The sequence below is a fragment of the Coffea arabica genome, chromosome 6c, assembly GCF_036785885.1.
Source record: "Coffea arabica cultivar ET-39 chromosome 6c, Coffea Arabica ET-39 HiFi, whole genome shotgun sequence".
Lineage (NCBI taxonomy): Eukaryota > Viridiplantae > Streptophyta > Magnoliopsida > Gentianales > Rubiaceae > Coffea > Coffea arabica.
In genome coordinates, this window is record NC_092320.1 from 6,458,200 (window position 1) to 6,480,095 (window position 21,896).

The 21,896-nt window shown below is 36.9% G+C and overlaps 2 protein-coding genes across 2 annotated transcripts; one reads left to right on the forward strand and one right to left on the reverse strand.

The window, feature by feature from the left end:
* The first annotated feature begins 2,840 nt into the window (after positions 1-2,840).
* On the forward strand, positions 2,841-3,848 carry LOC140008190 (uncharacterized). The gene has a single exon (XM_072051750.1). The coding sequence runs from the start codon at positions 2,841-2,843 to the stop codon at positions 3,846-3,848; it is 1,008 nt and encodes a 335-aa protein (XP_071907851.1).
* Positions 3,849-7,234: 3,386 nt separating this feature from the next.
* Positions 7,235-12,219, reverse strand: LOC113692743 (uncharacterized). The gene is made up of 4 exons (XM_027211267.2): positions 11,481-12,219; positions 9,841-9,993; positions 9,040-9,726; positions 7,235-8,612 (listed from the first exon to the last, which is right to left on the reverse strand). Exons 1-4 carry the CDS (start codon positions 11,892-11,894, stop codon positions 7,527-7,529), a joined length of 2,340 nt encoding a protein of 779 aa, XP_027067068.1. The 5' UTR covers positions 11,895-12,219; the 3' UTR covers positions 7,235-7,526.
* Between the last annotated feature and the right edge of the window lie 9,677 nt (positions 12,220-21,896).

The following is a 21,896-nucleotide window of genomic DNA, read 5'->3' on the forward strand; positions in this document are numbered from 1 at the left end:
ATTGTTTATCATCTCTTTCCTTAATTTTGAATTAACCTAGTGTAAAAAAGAGAATTAATTGTTACACCAACAAAATTACCAATATTGTTGGAAACTAAATATTTATTGATAAAAAAACGGATTGTTCGATCTTTTCCACTTAATTAGATGTGAATATATAGTTCTAAATTTATGGTCATTATAAAAATTTAAATCATGTAAAAGAATATTTATAAAAAAAAGAATATCTACCAAGTTTTTGATATGGGATATATTATTTGATGTATACTATCATATTATAGTGAAAGTATATAGACAAATTTTTAAAAATTAGTAAATAATTAAACATTTAGAATATATTAATTTTTTAAAGTTAATATGAATGGACATGTAGGATTGTTGTTAATTTTTGTATTTAAATTATTCATATTTGTATAAATTCGCAATAAATAAAAAATTCCGTGCTAAGGCACGGACAAAATTCTAGTATGAATTTAAGCTAACACAAAGCGGCACAATTGATTTATATTTATTAGATACACAAAACTTTCTCGCATATATAAATTTTCCAAAAAATGAATACTTTTGTCGATATCTATACTTTGCAGAAAATCAATATATATATATATAAATAAAAGGCACATAAATAGGATGCAAAACTATATATAGATTTGTATAGCCCAAAAAATTCGTGTCTATCAAAGAATTGAAGTTAGCAGCTGCAGAGCTGCAACAAACAAAAGCAAAGAAATAACAAAGAGAGATGATAGGCTAAAGACCACAAAGTACAACATTGACAACGAAATTACAAAGAAATCAGCACTAAAGGGCATAATTGGAATAAGACGACAAAATGCAAAATAAGGACAGCAGCAATAATAGACAATCAACTCCACTGTAGGTCGAGCTTCACCGCTTTATATAGTTTAAGATACGATAAGGATGATGGTGGAATGGGATGGATTTTTTAAAAAAAAAATTTTTAAATCTTCTCATTTCTTTTCACACCCTTCCCACCTCAAATTGTATTTCAAAATCATAAGCAGTTTTAAAATGAAATTCTCGGAGTGCATGCCAATGCCGAGAACGGGTAAAAAAAGAGAAATTGAAAGAAATAACTTGTGCGGTCCAGAATAAAAAAAGAAAATAAGAGTTTGGAAAATTAAAGAACTTGTATCCATAGAACATCTAAGGTGACATAGATGATGAACAACTTAATTTGACAATCACAGAAGCAAACAATTAGGTATAATGAGAATGATTTCGTGCTTGGGCAGCATATTCTGTTGATCTTAGCATTTATCGGTGCCTTTGGAGCTCCTCTATGTTGTCCCCGTTTGGAAGGTGAGCTTTTTGGGTATTTGTCTAAAACTTTACTGTAAATTACTGTAGAAGTTGTAAGAAAAATTTTTAAGATGAAAAACTTTTTTTTTTCTTTCCTCTCTTCTGCTTTTCCCTTCCCCCTCCCCCGGCACCTCTGCCTCGGACTGGCAAAAGCCAACAGCCATGGGAAAATTTTTTTTCCCTTTTCTCTCCCCCTCTTCTCCCTCTCACTTTCCTCCTCTATCCTCGTCGCTCTCAGCAGCCATGATTTTTCTTTTGCTTTTTCTCTCCCCACTCTCCTCCTTCTTTCCCGCCACCCTCCCCCTCCCCCTAGTTGCGATCTGGTCGCCCAGCAACCATGGAAATTTTTTTTTCTTTTCTCTTCCCCTCTTCTCCCTCTCCTCTCCCCTCCCCCTTGCACTCTGATGCCAGAGTAATGGAAGCCATAGATTTTTTTTTTTTTAGCTTTTTCTCTCCCCCTCTCCTCCCCTCGCCCGCCACCCTTAGCTGTGATCTGGTCGCGCGACCAGATCGCAGCCCTCCTCGCCCTTCCCCTTTGCAATCTGGTCGTGCAACCAGATCGCAGCTAGTGAGAGGGGGAGGGTGGCGGGGAAGGGAGAGGGGAAGAGAGGAGGGGAGGAGAGGAGAGGAGGAGAGAGAGTGAGAGAGAGGGAGAGAGAAAAAAAAGAGAAAAGTGGTGAAGGTGGTGGCTGGCGACGGAGGACGTGGTGGGTTGGGTGAGGGAGGAAAAAGAAGAAAAGTTGGAGGGAAATTTTTTGTGTATTAGATATTTTGAAGTATGTAAGTTACAAATTTTGATAAGTTTTTTGGGGTTTTTGTAGCAAAAGTTGTTAAAAAACTAGTATCATACAAACTTGAGCTGAGGTTCCAAACAGGCCAATGTTCCAAGTTGGTTTGATTAGAGCTAGAGTTGTACCTCGCCAAATGAATATGGTGGCCAAGAAACCAGGGTTTGTTGATTTGCTTTATTGGCGTTGACAGACGGAGACAATACTCATGGCTGGTATAGAAAAGGCTCAACCACTATAGTTGCTTTATATCCAGAAAGACCAACTGATTGGAAAAAGGAAATGGCTTTTGCTCCCTTGTGGGTGGATGATGAATGGTGGCACACCTTGTCTCCCTGGAAAACAACTCTGGTGGCCAACAACGCCCATGCACCATTACTATCATATAGCCATTTCATGTACTATCAACGATGTAGGTCCATATTCTTTTGACGAATGTGGACCGTCGATGATGCGCAACGACCTAAGAAACCCTCGATGTGGGGGGATGTACCTGTCTATTTTGCTCACCAAATTGCCGCCCTAAGAATCAAGTCATGATTGAGATTCAAAAAGGTGAAGAACAACAGCCTTCGAGATGCCACTTTCCAATCACTGGAAATCAAAGACGTAGAAAAATCAACCATCAATGTTGAGCATATCTCCACAGGCCTTCCTCAACTCTTCGTGAATAGTTTGAATGGGGTGCAAGCAAATGTAGAAACCAGAGAGAGAGAGAGACTTGAAGGAATGAAAAGCATGAAAGGAAGAATTGTAAAGAAACTGAATTCCATATCAACCATCCACTCTTTGAAACAAGGCTTCTTGTTTAGGACTACCAGTCTGTCAAACCAATACTTCCAAACTTCATCACCTCCAAAAGAATGCGAGAAGGATAATATTCAATCAGAGCTAGTCACGGGCGGTAGAATAGATCAATCAGAGATCATAAAGGATGTTGAAGATGACGCACTGGTTCCTGGCAAATGTGATGATGAGAAAGCAGAAGATTTTAGACCCCCCTTAAAGTCTGAGGAGGACGCAGGCTCTGCTCTCGATAACAAGGAGGAATTACAATTAATGGCAGAATCAGCCATTGATGAGAAATGTGAGACCGACTGTCAAAGTGGGGGGTCAGCTGTAGGGCAGCTGAACCAAAAAAATGTTCATCAGAGCCCGTCTGACTCCACACTAGTAGCTTGCTTTAAGCTGAGAGATATGGAAGAAAGCAAAATGATTGATGCAAATGATCTGTCTGAACTTCTTTCATCATTGCAGGGATTTGAAGAAAGATGCCCTCCTGGTGGAAGCGAATCAATTGTTCTCTACACAACAAGCATGAGAGGAATCAGGAAAACCTTTGAAGACTGCACAAGCATCCGGTTCCTTTTGGAGAGCTTTCGAGTTGAATACCACGAGAGAGATGTCGCGATGCACTTGGAATACAGAGAAGAGCTTTGGAGGGTTATGGGACAAAGGGTAGTCCCTCCCAGGCTGTTCATCCGAGGTAGATATATCGGAGGGGCAGATGAAGTGATAGGATTGCATGAAAGGGGAATGCTGAGGAAGCTCCTGCAAGGGATACCTCTGACTCCAAACAATTCTGCTTGCACTGGTTGCGCAGGAGTAAAATTCGTACTGTGTTTCAACTGCAATGGAAGCCGCAAGATCATCGCTCCAGATGATGGACCGGCGATCAGATGCTCAGAGTGCAATGAGAATGGATTAGTGAAGTGCCCCATTTGCGGCCGGCTTTAAATAAGTGAAAATGTTTTTCTTTCTTCAAGCATGCGACTCTTTGAGTGATGTTGTAAAATACGATATTAACTTGAGTAGCATCATTATTGTGTTCTTCATGATCCATATCCATGCGAGGTACTTGATCATTACTTCTTCTATTATTGTTGCGGGTAAAATGTTGGACTCAAGAGATATATACTACTGACCATTTCAAATCTGCCTGATGTTAATGAAACTGAAACCATTGGCTTCACAACTACTAAATTATCTTTAGGATCAGATTCAAAGGCAAAGAAAGCTCTTTGCTTTGTCAACCGGTTATGGAAGCCGCCCTATATTCATGGTCCTTTCTTGCATGACCGAGCAAATCATTTTTGCATGGTTTAATCAAAACTTTCTTCAGACTTTTTCAGCTGGGCACTCGGATTTGAGATAGAGTAGGCTGGAATGCAATCACAGCCAGCACTCCTCACTCTTCTCGCCCCAAAAAAATAAATAAATAAAGAAATAAATAAAAAAGAGGAAGGCAATAACGATGTGCTAACGAACTTCAAGAAAACAAACCTATTTAGGTAGCATTGTAAAGTATGCATGCTGGCGACAAATGTTCAAAGGTAGAAAAAAGATTACTCACCATTCAACTTCACTTTTCCTTTATTCAGGTCAAAGAGCGAAAAAAGTTGCTAGTTATTGATTTATCACTTTACGTTCCTTTTCGGCTTTTTACGGCAAACGGGGTAACACTTAAAACAGTTGTGTTTCTGTTAATTGACGTCATTGTTATAATTTAATTTTTAACATAAATTCATATAACTTTGTTTTAATTGTAATTTTTTATACTAATTTAATTCTATGAGTGAACAAATTCAAATTTGCATTTGCCCCAGAGTTAATTTACATTATCTGTTACATTATGAGATATGCATCACCGGCATAACTAACTGGACAATGATTCAAGAAACAAAATAGCAGTCAGTTTAATTTTGGGCATGCGAAGATTGAGAGACGCATGACCCAGCCAGTAACAAGATTGGCCTGATCCAAAGCATAGACAAGTTTGGGAATGCAAGTGCAACTCATCCCTACTATAGGGCCTAGGGTTCTAAGCAAGCAGTAAAACAACATACTACAAGTTTTCGGTACCCTGTCCCTTGACTCCTCTTCCGGTCAAGGGACAGTTCTGAAGCACTACCCTCCAGGCCCATGTGCTGCACACAAGTGTAATTCTCTGCGAACAAGTGTCGAGTGGTGACAGAATTTTAATCGATCGCATGGAGATCCATATCCTCGTAATAAAATTCTTTGGAGAAACGATGAGATGACGATGAGTATACCTGACAATTGTGTGGGTTGAACGTGTTTTAGGCGGGTTAATATTGAATTTTCAGTTAAATGGGTTATACTTAACCCGTTCAATTTTAGATTGCGCTAATTTTAGGTTGGGTCATCTCAAACCCATGACCTAAATATGACCCAATATATTAATCAATAGATTTTGATACATAAATTATCTCAAATACATTTTTATATAGAAAAAAAATTCACACACATTTTCACACACTAAAATACTTTCACATATACAAACACACACTCACTTTTTAAATTCTTTAGAAATACATTATTTTTATACGCTAAAATACACACCAACATACTTCCACAATCACGCCTAAATTAAACTGAAATTTTGATGAGAGGGATACAATTCTCAATCAATTAGTTCAAATATTACTATTCAATTCGTTTGAAAAGTTTTAATGAAAGCACAATTTGTGAAGTTGTCCAAAAACAATATGAAGCATGCCAACGGAGTTTACAAGATCTAGCACAATATGCTCAACCGCTGATCTGGATAGGTTTCTATATTACAATTGCATTTCTGATATGCTTTTTGGCGGTGGTGGCCGATATTTTCCATGATTTTCTAAAACAATATTTGTTAGTGGCATGATTTTCTGAAATCTTAAACTAGCTATATCATCGATAAGAGACTTTGAAAAACAATGGCCCACTGGAGCAATATATCAAACACCAAGCGTGGTTAAATATAAATTGAAGGAAAGATGTGAATTTGCTCAAGAGTAGAGGTGGCAAAGGAGGAGGTGGTGATGATTTATTCAAGCAAAAGAACAAAAGTTATCGTTGAAGTCGTCGGAAACAAGAGTCGTATTTCTTGAATTTAATTTCTTTATTTATTTTTTAAATTTAAGTTGGGTAATGAGTGCCGCCCAACACAAATATCCAAACCGCCCAAAATATATTTGAGTTTTTATTATCCAATCCAAAATTGACCCAATACCCAAATTACTCAAACCAACCTCTCAAATTAGTGGATGAATTGGGTGTGTTGTTGGATTTTGGACATAATTGCCAGGTCTAATGATGAGTATCATTTAGTAGCGCACCTAAAGCACTCGGTCAAAAAGGGTTGCACCAGAAAGTAGGGGCTTTGGAAGCAAAGCTTGAAAGCTTACTGCATCAAATCATCAAAGATCTCGATTGATTGATCTCGGCTCACTTTTTGCTAAAAAAAAAAAAGGGAGAATGCTTTCGAAGCATCCTCCAATTGGTCTCAAAAAGTTGAAGAACCTCCATAATTCGTCAGAACTATTTGGTTCTTCTTTCTTCTCTTTACTCGTCACGAAATGCCAATTATAGTAGGATAGTGACTTTGGCTCGTGATTCAGCTTTTTATGAGGCTAGATTTAATATCTGCAATTAGAACACCCCTATTCGTATTCTGTATTATGCTTGAATCAGTCGACATACTCTGTGCCGAAGTTTAGTATGTTCTGGTAACGATTTGCGACTATATCAAGTGCTGCTAATCATATCAGACAATTTCGTGTCAACAACCACCACATAGTTTACTGTTTTTGATCTGGACCTACAGAAGAATATGCTAAGCAAGCGGTGTTAGTTCAGACCGGTGGGTGTGGAATAGTATCGAGTATCCATTGCATGCATGCCGAGAGATAACCTCATTTGGACCCAAGTTAGTGGCTCTGAAACAAGATTGCTGTAAACAGCCACGATAGTTTGGCCAAACATCTTTTCTTGGGCAGACTGGTTGCTTGGTTGCTGAGCCCAGAGAAGACCAAAATTAGCGAAAAAAAATGTCACCATCACACGAACATGCAATCCGGCGGTCGGATTCTTCTTCTTCTTCTGGGCCATCTACATTCGCTGCCCCCACGATCCAGCCAGAAAATAATCCTCGAGTCAAAAACAAATGAAAAATCGGATGACACCGCCACCAGCTCAGCTAAGATTAGGAAGTACGCCTACCCATTGATTGCGGGGTCTCGGCATCTAATCCTATTATTAATGATCCCAATAAAATAACCATGGAGAAGAAGGAAATAAGACAATAATAAGTTGGCAACATTATAGAACACTTGCAGAAATTAAACAAAGTCGAAATTAAACAAAGTCATTTACAAAAGTATCCGTTTGAGAGAAGGTAACTAGGTAAGATTAAAGACAGACTACAGAGAGACCAGAACGACACGGACGCATCAGCTGGAAAACAGCATCGCAACATACTATACTCAGTTACAAGCGCAACCCAAAAAAAAGATCAAATGGGCACTCTTTTAACCCATTCACCTCAAGACTAAGGGAAAAGAAAAAGGCAAAGTTAGGACTAACATGCTTGTCTATGCATTTACATTGAAGTCACTATGCAGCAAACGTCTTTTAGGCAACTTCAATTACTTGTTGCACAATTGAAGCGACTTCTTCTACTGGTGGACTTACAGGGGCTGGTAACTGTAGGTCAGTGAAGTGAAATTCAATCTGTAATCGATGATGTAGGGGCGTTGATTTTATCAAACCTTTCTTGATATCTGCCTGCAGTTCCCTAATAGGAATAGCAGCCAAGAAGCTCTTTATGTACTCCTTGCACGACTCTTTGCCTCGACATATGACCAGTTCTTCCTCCTCTTCACTCTTCATTGGTTCAGAATCTTCTGTCGAACCTTCTTTTGAGCTTACCTGCTGAGAATCTGCATTCTTTGGTTCTGCTGCTGCAACAACTGGCAGATCACCAACAGTTTTTTCTTGGGATGATTGAGCGGTATTTGGCAACTTGTAGATGGTTGTGTTCCTGTCAAACTTCAGTATGTAAGCCTGGTTACATCCTTCATAGAGTCTCTCTCCTAGGGTGTCGATGATGTAGTAAGCTTCAGCTTCAACCTTAAGCACAAAGAAATGATCATTCCAACTGACAATGTAGACCTGAGGTTCACTGTCACCTGGACATTCTAAAGCAACACGGCTGATTTCATCCCAGATATTGTCAAATGACATGGCACCATGAAGAAAATCAAATCTTCCCTCATCCATCCCATCTGGATGAAAAAATCCAATAAATGACTTTCCAGGAATTACAGAAAGAGAACCAATTTTTGCATGGAGGATAGTCTCAAGATCAAAGTGCTTGTCAGGAAATCGCTCTCTGTAAATCTCATTGTCACAAAGGTTCCTCCATTCTAGAGATCCTTCCCTGATTAAACTATCAAACTGTGATTTAATCGGCATATGATCATGATTATTTTGCAACCAATCAGCAATTACAGCAACAAGGGCAGTGCATGCACTCTCTCCAGCTGCCCGCTCACTTCGCTGGTCAATAGAAGCAAAGAACACCTGGGTATGGAGCTTCAGATGTCCATCTCGGCTCATAATTCCTTTCTGTTCCCAATTACCAACAGCAAAATTGTCATCTCCAAACTCAGATACAGATGAGCGATGTGCACTTGAGTCTTCATCTGTCTTCCGCCACTGCCAAAATTGGCATAAACATGACTTAAAATTTGAAAATGAAAAACTCATTAAAATACAAAAGGAGGATGAATATGGAAGGAGCTATAATGAAGCGATTGAATGGTGAATTCTCACCACAAAAGAAATACTAAACTTGATGGACTTGTGCCATTGTCCTCAAAATGAACATGATTTGAAAATCAGAGCGTGTCAACTAAAAAACTATATTTGTAATGGAAATGTACGCCAAAAACTTCATCAAGGACAGTCAAGAAAGGTTCTAACTTTATAAAACGTTCAAGCAATCATTAAAATGCCAAAATATTAATGGAGCCTGACACACTGCATACAGAAGGCAGGACAAGTATCTGTGGATTCAAAGCTCTAGGAAGAAAAATGAAAAATATACTTTCCACAACAAACTATTTAATCATAGCTTTCTTACCCAGAAAGAGAAAGATTCGTCTGAGCTGAGCTGCCGGCGATCAAAGTCGATATCATCTCCGCCTTCTTCTCCATTTCCCTTCTTCAGCAATGGCTCGCCTTTGGTTTTAGGAGATCTGAAGCTCAGCTTCCTCTTTTTCCAAGGTAATATACTACGTTTCGTATTCTGCAAGACAGATGCCTCAGAAACAGAAGTAATTGGATTATCAACAGGTGGACAGCCAACATCAGATTTGCGGTTGCTATAGTAAACCCAATCCTCATCAACACTGTTGCTCCTAGAATTGGAGTAAAACGACCCACCTGCAAAGTTAGCATAAGCTAATGTTCCATAACTAAATGACTTCCTAACAGTAGCGTTTTCCTTGCCATCATCTGATTCTCTTTCATCAAATTCTTCCAGTGAATCTGTGTCAAATGGGTAAGCATAATCGCCATCCTCACTCTTGGCCGAGCACCTGCCTTCACTTCCTTCTTCCTCACGGCAAGCCTTTTTAGCTCTCCGGGTGGACACGTACTCTGTGAAAATTTTGACCTTTCTGAGACCAGCTTTAAGAGCAGAAAGCTCATCTTTCTCTGGTAAGGGACTATCTCCAGACTGTAGTGGAGATTGAACAGGAAAACTTGTCCTCTGTGCTGACTCTACTGAATCCTGTGCACCTCTCAGCTCCAATAAGCTAAACAATATCTGCATCAGATAAGAGATAAAATCGGATATCAATAACAAATGTAAATCGAACCAGCATAAAGATAAATATTCAATTTGGCAGCTGGTAAAAGCTGCACAACAGATGATACATACACGAAGTGAGAGCCGAGGTTCAGATGTACAGCCAGAAAGTACCAAAGGAATATCGGTTTCAACTTCCTTTTCAGTCACGCTAGCAAATTCAGCAAGGTTCAAGACTGCTGTACCAACAAGAGATCCCCTGTTCTTTGCCCCTTGATTTAAACCCTGGAACAGGAGAAAGTAACAGAAAATGGTAACAATAAAGCATCATATGAGAATCTTACTTATCGGAAAAACATAAAAACTTTCTCCTATGCCACTGCCAGTGAGTGCACATACATGATGCATGAAAAAAATAATTTCTTTTGCAAAAATGACGTGCTGACGTCCTTACAGAATAAAACGTCTCCGCTTAACATAATTGCATGAGAGAAGATATCCAGTAAGATAAAATAATGGCATTCTGACTTCGTCGGATGAAGTAACTAAAACATCGAGTAGCGACAATACAATTTAATAACTTATATCTAACATTGGCATCCCGAAATCCAAAATGACTTTTTCTGAATCTTACGCGGGGTAGCAAAACAACCAATCTCATTAGAGATGTCTAAATATATACATCTAAAAGACCACCACAAGACATGCCAAGCCTCTTGCATTATCATCAAAAAAAGCATATAAAAACATAAAAGCCAATCATATAACACTAGCCGCCAAAGTCATTTAACAGATGGCAAACAAAATATATAGCCAAGCGAAAAACCTATGTAATGACTTGCACAAGAATAATTATCTTCCATTCAAGAATCAACAAGTATCACATCAATAGTGGCAAAAGCATCCATAAATGAATAAATAACAACTCTTCGATGTCACACACACAGAAAACAATTGGTTGGAGAAATGCAAACGCTAAAACACATTCCAAAATCTCCCAACATTCTGGTGGTCTAACTGCTGACCCCAAAAAAACAAAAAATCAACACTCATATGGTTGGCATTTCCTCAAAGAATTATACCCATGGTTTGAATCAAAGCAAATTCAGTACCCAGAAGGAAGCAAATGGTAGACATTTCCTCCAGAGACAGACTGAAATTCCCATATCTATTCACAACCAATAATGGAATATCTGAGCGGAAGAAAAGGAAAAACTGATATGGTGAGTCACCAATAAACTAGAGCGCACATGCAGTTCTTTCCTTTTCATTATTCATTCCTATTTCCTTTACCTGTTTTCCCAAGTCAAGGCATGAACTAAAATATACGCTTCCATGAAACAACCAAAAAAAAAAAAGAACAAAAAAAGAGGAAAACTTTTTTATTCCAATAACCTTCTATAATCCAAACTAGTCATGCAAACTGAGCAATGATATCCAAGAATGAACATCAAACGGAAAAAGGAAAGAAATGGAAAGAAACAATCATGAAAACCCTAATTCTCCACAAATAAACCCCATGTATCCAATAACGCTGACAGAATTTCTCCCAAAAAAAGGAACAAACTTTAACGTTCCAAAACCAAATGAGAAACCCCACAACCACATCAAGATTTCCTTAACCAGAAAATAAAGCCCAGAAAAGCCAAAATACTGAATCAATTAGTTGAATTAAGATAAAAAGTAATAAGATCCCAAGTCAACAAAGTCGGAGAGAGAAAGAGAAAAAGAAAAAGAAAATTTTTAAGTGAAAAAGAAAAAGGAAAACTCACATTGGAGAAGACAGTAAAGGCAACCTCCCAGGGATGAAACACATTGTCCTTGTACCCAGAAAGAGTACAAACACTCTGAAACTCCTCGTCCCACAGCACCAAGAAGCCACCGTTTTCACCATCTTCCTGGGTTTTGACACTCTCCTCTCTAGTACAGTTCTTCTTAACAGTGCTCCTCCTGAAAGTGCTGAGGGCGATCTTGGGTCCCTTCCACCTGATCTCCACCGTGAATCCCGGTGGAGCGGCCCCACCACCTTCTTTATCTGCAGTAGACGCATGCACCCAATCATTATTGTTGCTGCCGTTCCCCATCACCGCCAGAGAACCCTCCAGCCTCCGTACTTTCAATCTGACCTCGTATTTTCTCGTCTGCAGGGGTGGCCATGGTCGCCACCTCATCATCTTGACCACCATTCTCAAATTCTTTCCTTAAAAGATAAGACCCAAAAGCAAATACAGACCCTTTTTTTTGGGTTTAGGAATTTGCCTAAAGGGGGTATGAGATCTGAGGAGACTACATGGGGAGATAAAAATGGAAGAGATTCAGGAAGAATGGTTACTGCAATTCAATGTGTTTACTGTGTGTTCTGTGAGAGAGAGAGTGTGTGTGTGTGTGTGTGTGTAAATGGATGCGAACGAGAGAGAGAGGGAGAGAGAGGGAGAAAGAAGAATATGCCGTTAGTATTTGCTTGCTGAGAAACAGCGAAGGGTAGAGAAAGAAAAGCATCGGGGTTGGGGGGGGGGGGGGGGACTTATAGACTTTATATACACAAAAAAAGAGAGGGGAGAAAATTGCTGGGGCAGGAAGGTGGGGGCTCGGGGAGAAGGCCGAAGGAAGAGGTGGGGTAGTGGGTCAATACGACTTAGCAATAGCATCAACAAACCCCAAAGCCACGGCTTAAGCTCAGTTATAAGCTAACTAACGAGTGACGACTATACGAACGTCGTGCGCTTCCGTACTAAGGAGTGGTGAAACTGAAACCTAAAAAACAACAAATGACTCTACAGGTGAAACTACAAAGCTTCCCAGTAGTTGTGTCTGCCATGGCTAACCACCGAATCTGCTGTACGTAATTAAGAGGCGTAACTATACACTTGCTTGCCGTGGCTAATAAGTATAAGGTAATAAGTATAAATAGATTTTCCTAATGAAAAGTCAGTAAACACTCGATTCATATACCTAAGTTATAACATATGATTGCGCATCTTCATAATAATTGTCCTCAGAAAAAAAAAAAATATATATATATATATATATATATATATATATTAACACCCTGAATTCATTCTTTCTCCGTAAGCACTCGATAACTAAATCCATAAATAATTTGTTTGGACATACCAGGTGGATAAATAGAGAAATACGACAATAAATACCAACAGCTGTGATTTTGCTGTGTTGTTTTGGGAAGTGTATATATATACATATACGCACGCTCAGCGTGTATGGTTAGTACTTAGACAAAGGTATGCCAAAGTTTTGTGAGTCGTGAACAAGTGTGTCTGGTGCGAGCGTGCGGTTCTGTAAAACGTAATCCGTTTTGTTATATGGGCTGGCGCCTGGCGGTGGCGCGGTTATACTTATACACTTATACTTATGTCATGGGTGATTTTGGTGGGACCCCGAGTGCAATATGTTGTAGTGGATTTAAGGGACACGGATGAATTTGTGGGGATGAAACGGCGTCGGAGTCTGGCAGTTGACCTTGGTGCATTGTGAGATGAATCAAGGTCAAGGAAGAGAGCGAGAGGAAATGGCGGTTGAGTAGTTTACGGGACTTTTGAGAGGGAGAGAGAAGGGCGGATGTTGCATATTTATCCTACTTTAGTAGTAGTATTTCTTTTCTTATTTATTCTCAATTAAGTGACGTCATTTTTTGACCTTTTCTTTCTTTTCTTGTATTCAGCTGCTCATTTATTAGCAGCCGAGTGCATTGATTGTTTTAGGTTTGGTATTCCCACTTGTTTTGATTATTTATTTATTTATTTATTTTGCTACTATGAGATATGAGGATACCTTGCTCATTTTTATCCTTCTTTTTTTTTTTTTTGGGTGGGGTGTTCATTTTATCGATGATAAGAAGCAATAAAATATGAACTGATTCCACTTGTTCATTGATAAACACTTAATTGTGTTTTTTTAGCTGTGGGTTATCTCTTAATTTGTCACTTCATCGAGTCTTTAAGATATGTACGGATGTCGAAGCTCTTTATCCTTCCCTTCGTTTGCCAACTAATACAGTCTCTGTTTTTTGGTTGAATTAAATGACTACATGAGTCATCTTTTGGTTAAAAAAAAAAAAAGACTACAAGAGAAATTTATCACCATCACGCATCAATAACTCTTTATCATCTTTTCTACAATTCAGAATTTTTGTTTTACATCTGTGTAACTGAAACATAAATACAACGTTATGCACGAGGCAACAACTCTTTATACTTCACCATCATCAGATCAAACATTTGTATTTTAGAAGCAGTTACAAATACTGTCACGTTAATGAAAGACAAGATTTGAATTCTAAGTTTTTGGTGATGACTAACAGCTCAAACGGCCGATGGTTAACTCCTTTTTAGTTTTCAAAACAAAAAATTTCCGATCTCGCTTTTTCAAGTTAGATCTCAAAAGCATACAATAGGTGTTTTTTTTTTCTTTTTCATTTTACGGACTTGCGACTTTCCTCCCATGGTGTTTTCTTCTCTTTTAGATGATCAGAAGTATGCAATTTTATTTATACACGTACGGAAAACTAAAAGATATAGTAGCATATATAGAAGTTGCAAGCACTCATCCTTAGAGATCAAGCAATTAGTACATGCCAATATTTGATTCACATCAATGGAATCCGGGGTTTGAAATGACTATCGAAACTTGGCGATCCATATTTATCGTTCTTACTAGAAGAGCTGCGGGCATTTTGGAAAGAAACAACAAATGAGAGAATTTTATGTTACAAAATAGCCCAATATGAATTCTGAAGACACAATTATTTTCACAAACTGGAACTATGGATGTGGTTCTGATGCGTTTCTTAAGTCATGCGATATAAGAAAAGCCTATAGAGAGTAGACGGGTAGAATCAAATAAATCTTTAAACACCAGTAGTAGTTTTAACTTTCAAGCCTAAAGAAATGTCTACTTCTTGCAAGTTGTTGTATATCTCCATCTCACCGAGATGATCACCGTGTAGCTTTTGGTGTACTGATTTTGCTGAGAAGTCTTCTCGTGGATGAAAATTAAAGCACGATATATGGTCCCTGTCACCTTTTACAGTCCTTTTTTCCGCTTCTAAATTTTAACCTTGTGCAAGTTTCACGTCTTTCTGCCTTTATCTGAAATGGAGAGGTAACATTTTATTACTCAAACTCCCCAACCACCACACCACTTCTCTGGTTGAAAGGAAGTCCACTGTTCAACTCAGTTTATACATTTCCCCCCTCTTTAATAACTCAAGTTTAATCTAATTAAGTATAATTGGTGGATATAGACTGAGAAGATACTATATGGTAGTTAAGACTTTCTAGTTGTCCCTGTTCTAGAATCCGGGTTCTTGAATTCTTTAATTCCGTTCTACGAAAAAAGTTAAAAATTCACAATACCTGTTGCTAAATCAAAATCACTCGTCAAAGTAGAACGATTCACATATATATCATACAGATATATATATATATATATATAAGGAAAAAGAAAAAAAAAAGGAACGATTGATGAATTGAAGATGTTAGTATTCTTCCACCAAAACATAAGAGCCATTTTGGTTTGCCATCATTCAGATGATTGTGATATAAGTTTGAATTAATTAAAGAGAGGGAATAATTAAATTCTCCCCGTCATTCTCCACTTCACACCCTTCATAATTAAATTAAATACTTGTATAATTAACATTATTATGATTGATCTTTCCTACTACACTGATAGTATATATATATTATTGTTAGCGTTTGATGAATGACAAATATGTAAAAATTGAATTTAATATGTCATGGATCCAATTTACTCTTAACATTAACCCAGTTTGAAATTGTGATCCCAGACTTGGATATGTAAGATATAAATTGTAAACCACCTCTTAAATACCCCTGGAAGCTCTCTTTCATTGTCTTGATGCTATGGCTCGTATTATTAGTGGTCGCTTAATTGATCCGTTTTGGTTAATTATCTGTTGAGTAGTAACTTAATATGCAAGTGACTTTGAAAACGAACCATTGACTTGACTTCATGTGCAACACATTTGCATCAAACGCCAATTGGTACTCCCTCCGTCCCACTTTGTTAGTCTTGTTTTCTTTTTTCGTCCGTCCCAAATTGTAGTCCACTTTCCCATTAAGAAATGTAGTAATCTTTCAAATTGTCTAAAATACCCTTATTAAATATCTTGTTATTAATACATTGTTATTAAATACTAACCCACTACATTGAATACATTGAGTTTTTCCAATACATTGAATACATTGACTGCATTGATTAGCATATGGGTATTTTAGAAAATTATTAATCTAAATTTATGTTTCCAACCAAATTAATTACACTTTCTTAATCTGTGTGAAAAAAAATCAAGACTAACAAAACGGGACGGAGGGAGTAACTCATAACCTTTTAGATGTGATTTGATGCATTAATTAAGTCGTGGATTTAGCAAAAACATAAACACAAACAGTAAAAGTCCCACCTTACTGTATATGTGAATATTAATTAGTCTCAACCTTTCCACACTTTTGACAATTGGTTAGATCCACATTATTCTGCTCAATTACGTACTAATGTACAAGAAATCTTCGATACTTCTCCTTTTGTAAGAATTTATAGTTGTACAAGTCGATGTAAGTTGTTGTTGTATATATATATATATTTTTTTTGTGTGTGTTTGATGTAATTCACACATCATATTTACGAAATGTTTGTGCATGCTATATCCGTACCAGGAGCTGCACGAATTAATACCATATGTAGGACCCTTCTGGGAAAACTCGCTCATTCTGTCTGTTCTTTTATATGGTTGAGAAAATCTGCTTTATGTACGTTTTTTCAATTTCCAAGCTCCTGTTTATCGCATCGCGCCGGAGGAGAGGCAGGAATGATTACCGGAGGGAACGTTTCGAAAGATTGATGGCCAAAATTTGATCCTAAAAAAATATAAATTTAAATTATATTTTGTACATCATTTTTTATATTAAAAAATGAGATTCACAGAATTTTGTTCTATAATTACATGTCGTTGACAATAAGTTACACCGTGCATATATAAAATTATATATTGTGCATTTTATACAAAATCGATCCCTACTATTTTTTTTTAAATGACTATTCGGGCCTTAGTCCCATGGTGCCATATTGGCTGGCAACCAGTGACGACTTGCACTCGTCTGAAACCGATCCGCATGCGCGCGTCATTAACCGAAGATAGCATCAGAAGAGCAGTTCGTTCTTTGGTACTAATACAATAAATGTATCCCTTTTTTCTTTTTTTTTTTTTTGGGGTTACTACTACTGCTACTGCTACTATAACGATCCTTAATTTATGCTATGTCTTTTTTAGACTTTTTCGGGCTACTAAAGCATTAAATTCCAAATCACCAGAGTTGAGACGCGGAATTGGATACTTTTCATGCGTGCGTGCAATTCTGATTCTCTTTACGCTTTTTATAATAAAAATTTTAGAAAAGCCAGCTATGTTGACGTCCTTTTTTTATGAAAGTTTTCTACAGAGAGAGTGAAAAAAGGGAGACCTGGATAATAGTGGTTGGAAAATTTTGTTGAAAAGTACCGAAGGATGTGCTTCATCGACGGTCGTATCATTATCGAGTCATTTCAGTTCCATATATATCACGATCAAATGTGCATAGGTACTCCATTTGTCTTGTAGCAGTGTTTTGGTTCCATTTTCACCCTGATCGATAATTGCTGTGTCCATCTGATGCCATATTGATATAATATTATATATATGAAGAAATCTTCGGAAATGGCTAAGATTAAATATAGATTGTTCGGCCTTTCATTATCTTTTTTTTTTTAACTGCAACGATTAGATTTCTATAACCTAATTTATCTTAATTTATAGGAAGAGGAATCTAAAGAGATTGTGTATAAGGGACAAGTAATTATAAGAATTTGACTTAGATCAAAGGGCTATCCCGATATCTATTTTGAATTTGTTTCACGACAAGTAGGGTTTAAATCCCTGACTTACGGTTTAAAGAGGGAATCAATCCTTTTTTTTTTTTTTGTGGCCATTGAATCAAAGCTAAGTGGTTTATACAATCTCTCTCGTTGTCGCTATGAGAAATTGAACTTAGCTTGGGAATTAAGCTTGAACGATCATGGATACATATATATATATGTGTGTGTGTGTGTGTGTATTTATCTATTATTTAAAAATTAAAATGTGGCCAAGATAAAAATAGACGCCCTAATTAACCTCTATGTGTGTCACTTAGCTAGATGCTACGCATAAAAATTAAGAAGCAAATAAGGCTGCTATTTTGCAATAACTAATAGTCTAATATTATTATCTTTTTTTTTTCACAACGATAATATTTGTATAAGCTATTCTAACCTAATCTAAGCAGAGGGGGAGCCTAACATTTCTGTTTTATATTATTCGTACGTATGGTCTAAGTGTAAAAAGAAAACAAAAAGAATTCCCGATTTCGAAAATCGAGGGAGAATGAAAGGAACAATACTTAGAAGATGAATAAAACAAGAAAAAAAAAATCAAAAAACTCGCAGGCCTCACAAAGTGACAAACTGCAACAACAGCCACAAAACAAAAAGGTGTTGTTGTGCAAGTGGAAAATGGACCCTAAACTAAAACAGTGGAACAGTCTCCACCATGCTCCAGTGTCCCGAGTCTGATTAATTATCATCAAAATGCCGGCCTCTTCAGTTCTGGTTCTGGGCTGTGTTGTTCGATTCCACCACTTTAGTCAATTTTTATTTTATTTTTATTTTATTTTTGGTGGGTAATGAAAGATAAAAATGCATAAATAGCACGTACTCTTTCTGTCGGAGCTTATATACGATAACATGATCTTCTCCGACCCTGTCATCTTCATTGTTAAGGTCATCTAATCCGGGATATGAAGGTTTTAATTGCGGAGGACGGGGGGCATGCATCAGCAGTCATCACACTTGTGTAATAGAACGGGAGGAAATGTAAAAGCTTTACGCGGTAAACTTTAACTCCGTAATAGATTTGTTTGGACAGAGTATTAGTTGAAATATTATTTAAAATAATTATTATAATATTTTTTTATGATGTATGTGAGATAAAAAATTGATTGAAAATTTAAAAAGATGTGTTAAAAAATATATTTAAAATACAAGCGAACTATTATTTTAAAAAAATAGATATCCAAACAAATAAAGTGGTTTTTTTTTTTCGGTGTTGGGAAGGGTGGGGTAAGTGCAATACGAACTTTTGATTGTTACTGATTTGCACTTTAAAGCATCAATTTAAGTAATTAAATAGTGCCTTATATTATCAAATTTTTAGTACACCACTTAAATTAATTGATTGTTCGTAACTAAATAAGAATCTTATGTTAAACCGATGCAATTTAAGAACCTTGTCCCGCATTAGAAATTTTAGTTTCAAAAAGAAAAACTATCTATGTGTTTGGATGGTAAGTTATTTGAAATATTTTTACTGTAGCACTTTTTGTGATGTGATGTATGTGAGATAAAAAGGTAATTGGAAAGATAAAAAGGTGTATTGGAAATTGTAATGGTGATGTCAGCAAATATATTTGGTCAAATAATTGGCTGTCCAAACACACTATATATTTGCCTCCAATTTATTTGAACTAAACTCGCGAGTTCAAGAGGGCAAAACCAAAATTGGTAATACTCTATAATAGTAATTGAATGCGTATTGCTACAAACTCTTTAGCTTCTCCTCTTTTGACGTTTTATTTTATCAAACAGTCTTTTTAAGGTACCGAAACTCTTGAGAATTTGTCATAAATGTGAACCCGGTCACCGTCGGCTCAGCTCTCAAGCACCCAAAGTCTTCGCTCTCATATTTCAATTCTGACCAAGCGTGATGGTTGCCTATGGCATGGGTAATTAAAACCTCCAGAGTCAATGACAGGCTAGATTATTCTACTTATTGTGGCCATACTAACCAATCATCCAAATCAAAATCTATACCTACTGAGAGTAGACTCTATTCAGTCAGTTTTTTTTTTTTTTTTTCAAAAGGCCTTTGAGTTGAACCTTTCTATCTTCGGATCATCAAATGATGCCTTTAAAATTTCATTTGTAGGAAGTAGGAGTGTGCAAAATCGAAAAATTTCGATTTACTGATCAAATTTGAATTGAATTTGAAATTTTCGAATTCGATAATTCAGAAATTGAAATCGGGTTTTGCAATTTCGAATTATGCAAATTTGGTAATGAAAATTTTCAAATCGAAATTTCTGATTTTGAATTAACAATTCAAAATTCCTATTTCAATTTCAAATTTGTTTTTCATACATATATTTATAATATATATATATGTAATATAACATTTATATTATAATAATAATTTTTATATTCCTGAATTCAGTTATTCGAAATTCCTATTTCGATTTCAAATTCGTTTTTCATATATACACACACGTAATATAATATTTATATAATAATAATAATTTTTGTATTATTGAATTCGATGATATTGGATTTTACCGAATTTTGAATTGAATTCGAAGTTGGTGGAATCAAAATCAAATTTGGTCGAAAATTTTGATGTCAAAATTTCAAAAAATTTTGAATTTCAAAATTTCGAATTACCGATTTTAATTTCGATTCACACCCCTAGTAGGAAGTGTTATCTCATAATATGATCAACCATGAAATCTAACCAAATGGAATCAATTTTAAGCTTGGTTTGATATTTGAAAACGCCTGATCCAAGTTCGAGTATTTTGACCTTTTTATGTCTGAATTCAGAATATCATGTTTACAGTGCATAAAAGTGACATGTTGGCTAATAACCCCTACTTAATTTAAATGTAACTGATATCAATGGCAAATCGGTATGGCCGAATTTATACGCTATACTATTGAGTAACTCGGTCAAAATTTCAACCCGCGTGTGATGGAGATGCATACTTGTACACAAACCTTTGGATACTTGAAAACTTTCAATTGGAGCCATGATTACAGCAGCAGGTGGTGGAAATTGGAGATGCACTGAGCTAGAATCATGATTTTCATTTAGATTTTTTTTAGCTATTGAAGAAAGATCATCATGTTTGAGGAGGATCCTATGAATATTACCTCGGCATTTCCAGACACATAATTCACCTTTTGCGAGACTGGTGGGGCTCCGTCCAAGCCAGCAACCACGATCGCCCCCAATCAAGTGTCAAGATTACGCTACAGTGTCCAGACGAATTGATTTGCAGTGCGTCGATGTTTTCTTCTGTCTGTGCATATATGAACAAGGCAAAACCACTTGTCTGGAAATCCATAACGTAAATTTGATATCATCTCAGGTTCTTGAGCTTTCTACTAACCTAAAACGAGAGATTTGCCATAGAATTACAAGAAAGTTTGATTAGTCAATTAATCAAAATGGAAAAGAGCGTACGACTTGTTACATCTTCAGTTGAGATTACTGTACCAGTAGTTAATGAAGGATTTTGGGTGCCATAAACACCAGCAAGATGTTCTCATAATTTAATCGGTCTGCTTAAAAAGAAAGTATGATTGCCCAAGTAAGATACTGAATTTTTATGATGAGCTTCAAGAAGTGGAAATACATGATCGATTAAATTAGTTTTTGTAAGCTTTGCAACAAAGTCAACTTTAAAATGAATGAATGCTATGATAGCTATATATACGATGAGTGCTGGCCAAGTATTTCAGCATCAGCTGGGAGACGATGCGAATTCAGGCTCTAGAATTGGAAACAGAAACTTGTGTCGAAATGACGGAATGTCGTAAAGTTGGGCTTTAGCATAGGTCGCCCGTCACAAATTGGAACATTACATTACAGTGGCCTGTCCTTAATACATAGTTTCGCCCAAATCCATTTTATTCGTCAGATTTGTAACTCCTGCTGTTAGGGATTGATGGGCGGGATTGGTCGAAGTCTTCCAGGAGAAGAAGCCAATCAATGGTTTACCCAAATTGTCCCACGCGATAGTCTGGGCCACAAACTGCAACTTCCAATAACTTGAATTGGGACCAAGCCCAGAAATCATAGAACAGGTCAGCCTATTGATTCCGAAGTTCATACTAGTGTTGGTTGCGTGCACACAGTAGGGCAGGTTCACAATGGTGCTTTGCAGAATCACAACTGATTCTTAGTGGATCGGCAAAAACTCACGTAGTTTATGCTTTACCTTTTTTTTTTTTTTTTTTTGGATACAATAGATTTTATTCTATATCTACTCCTACTTTATATTAGGGAGAGAAGTGAATTTAAA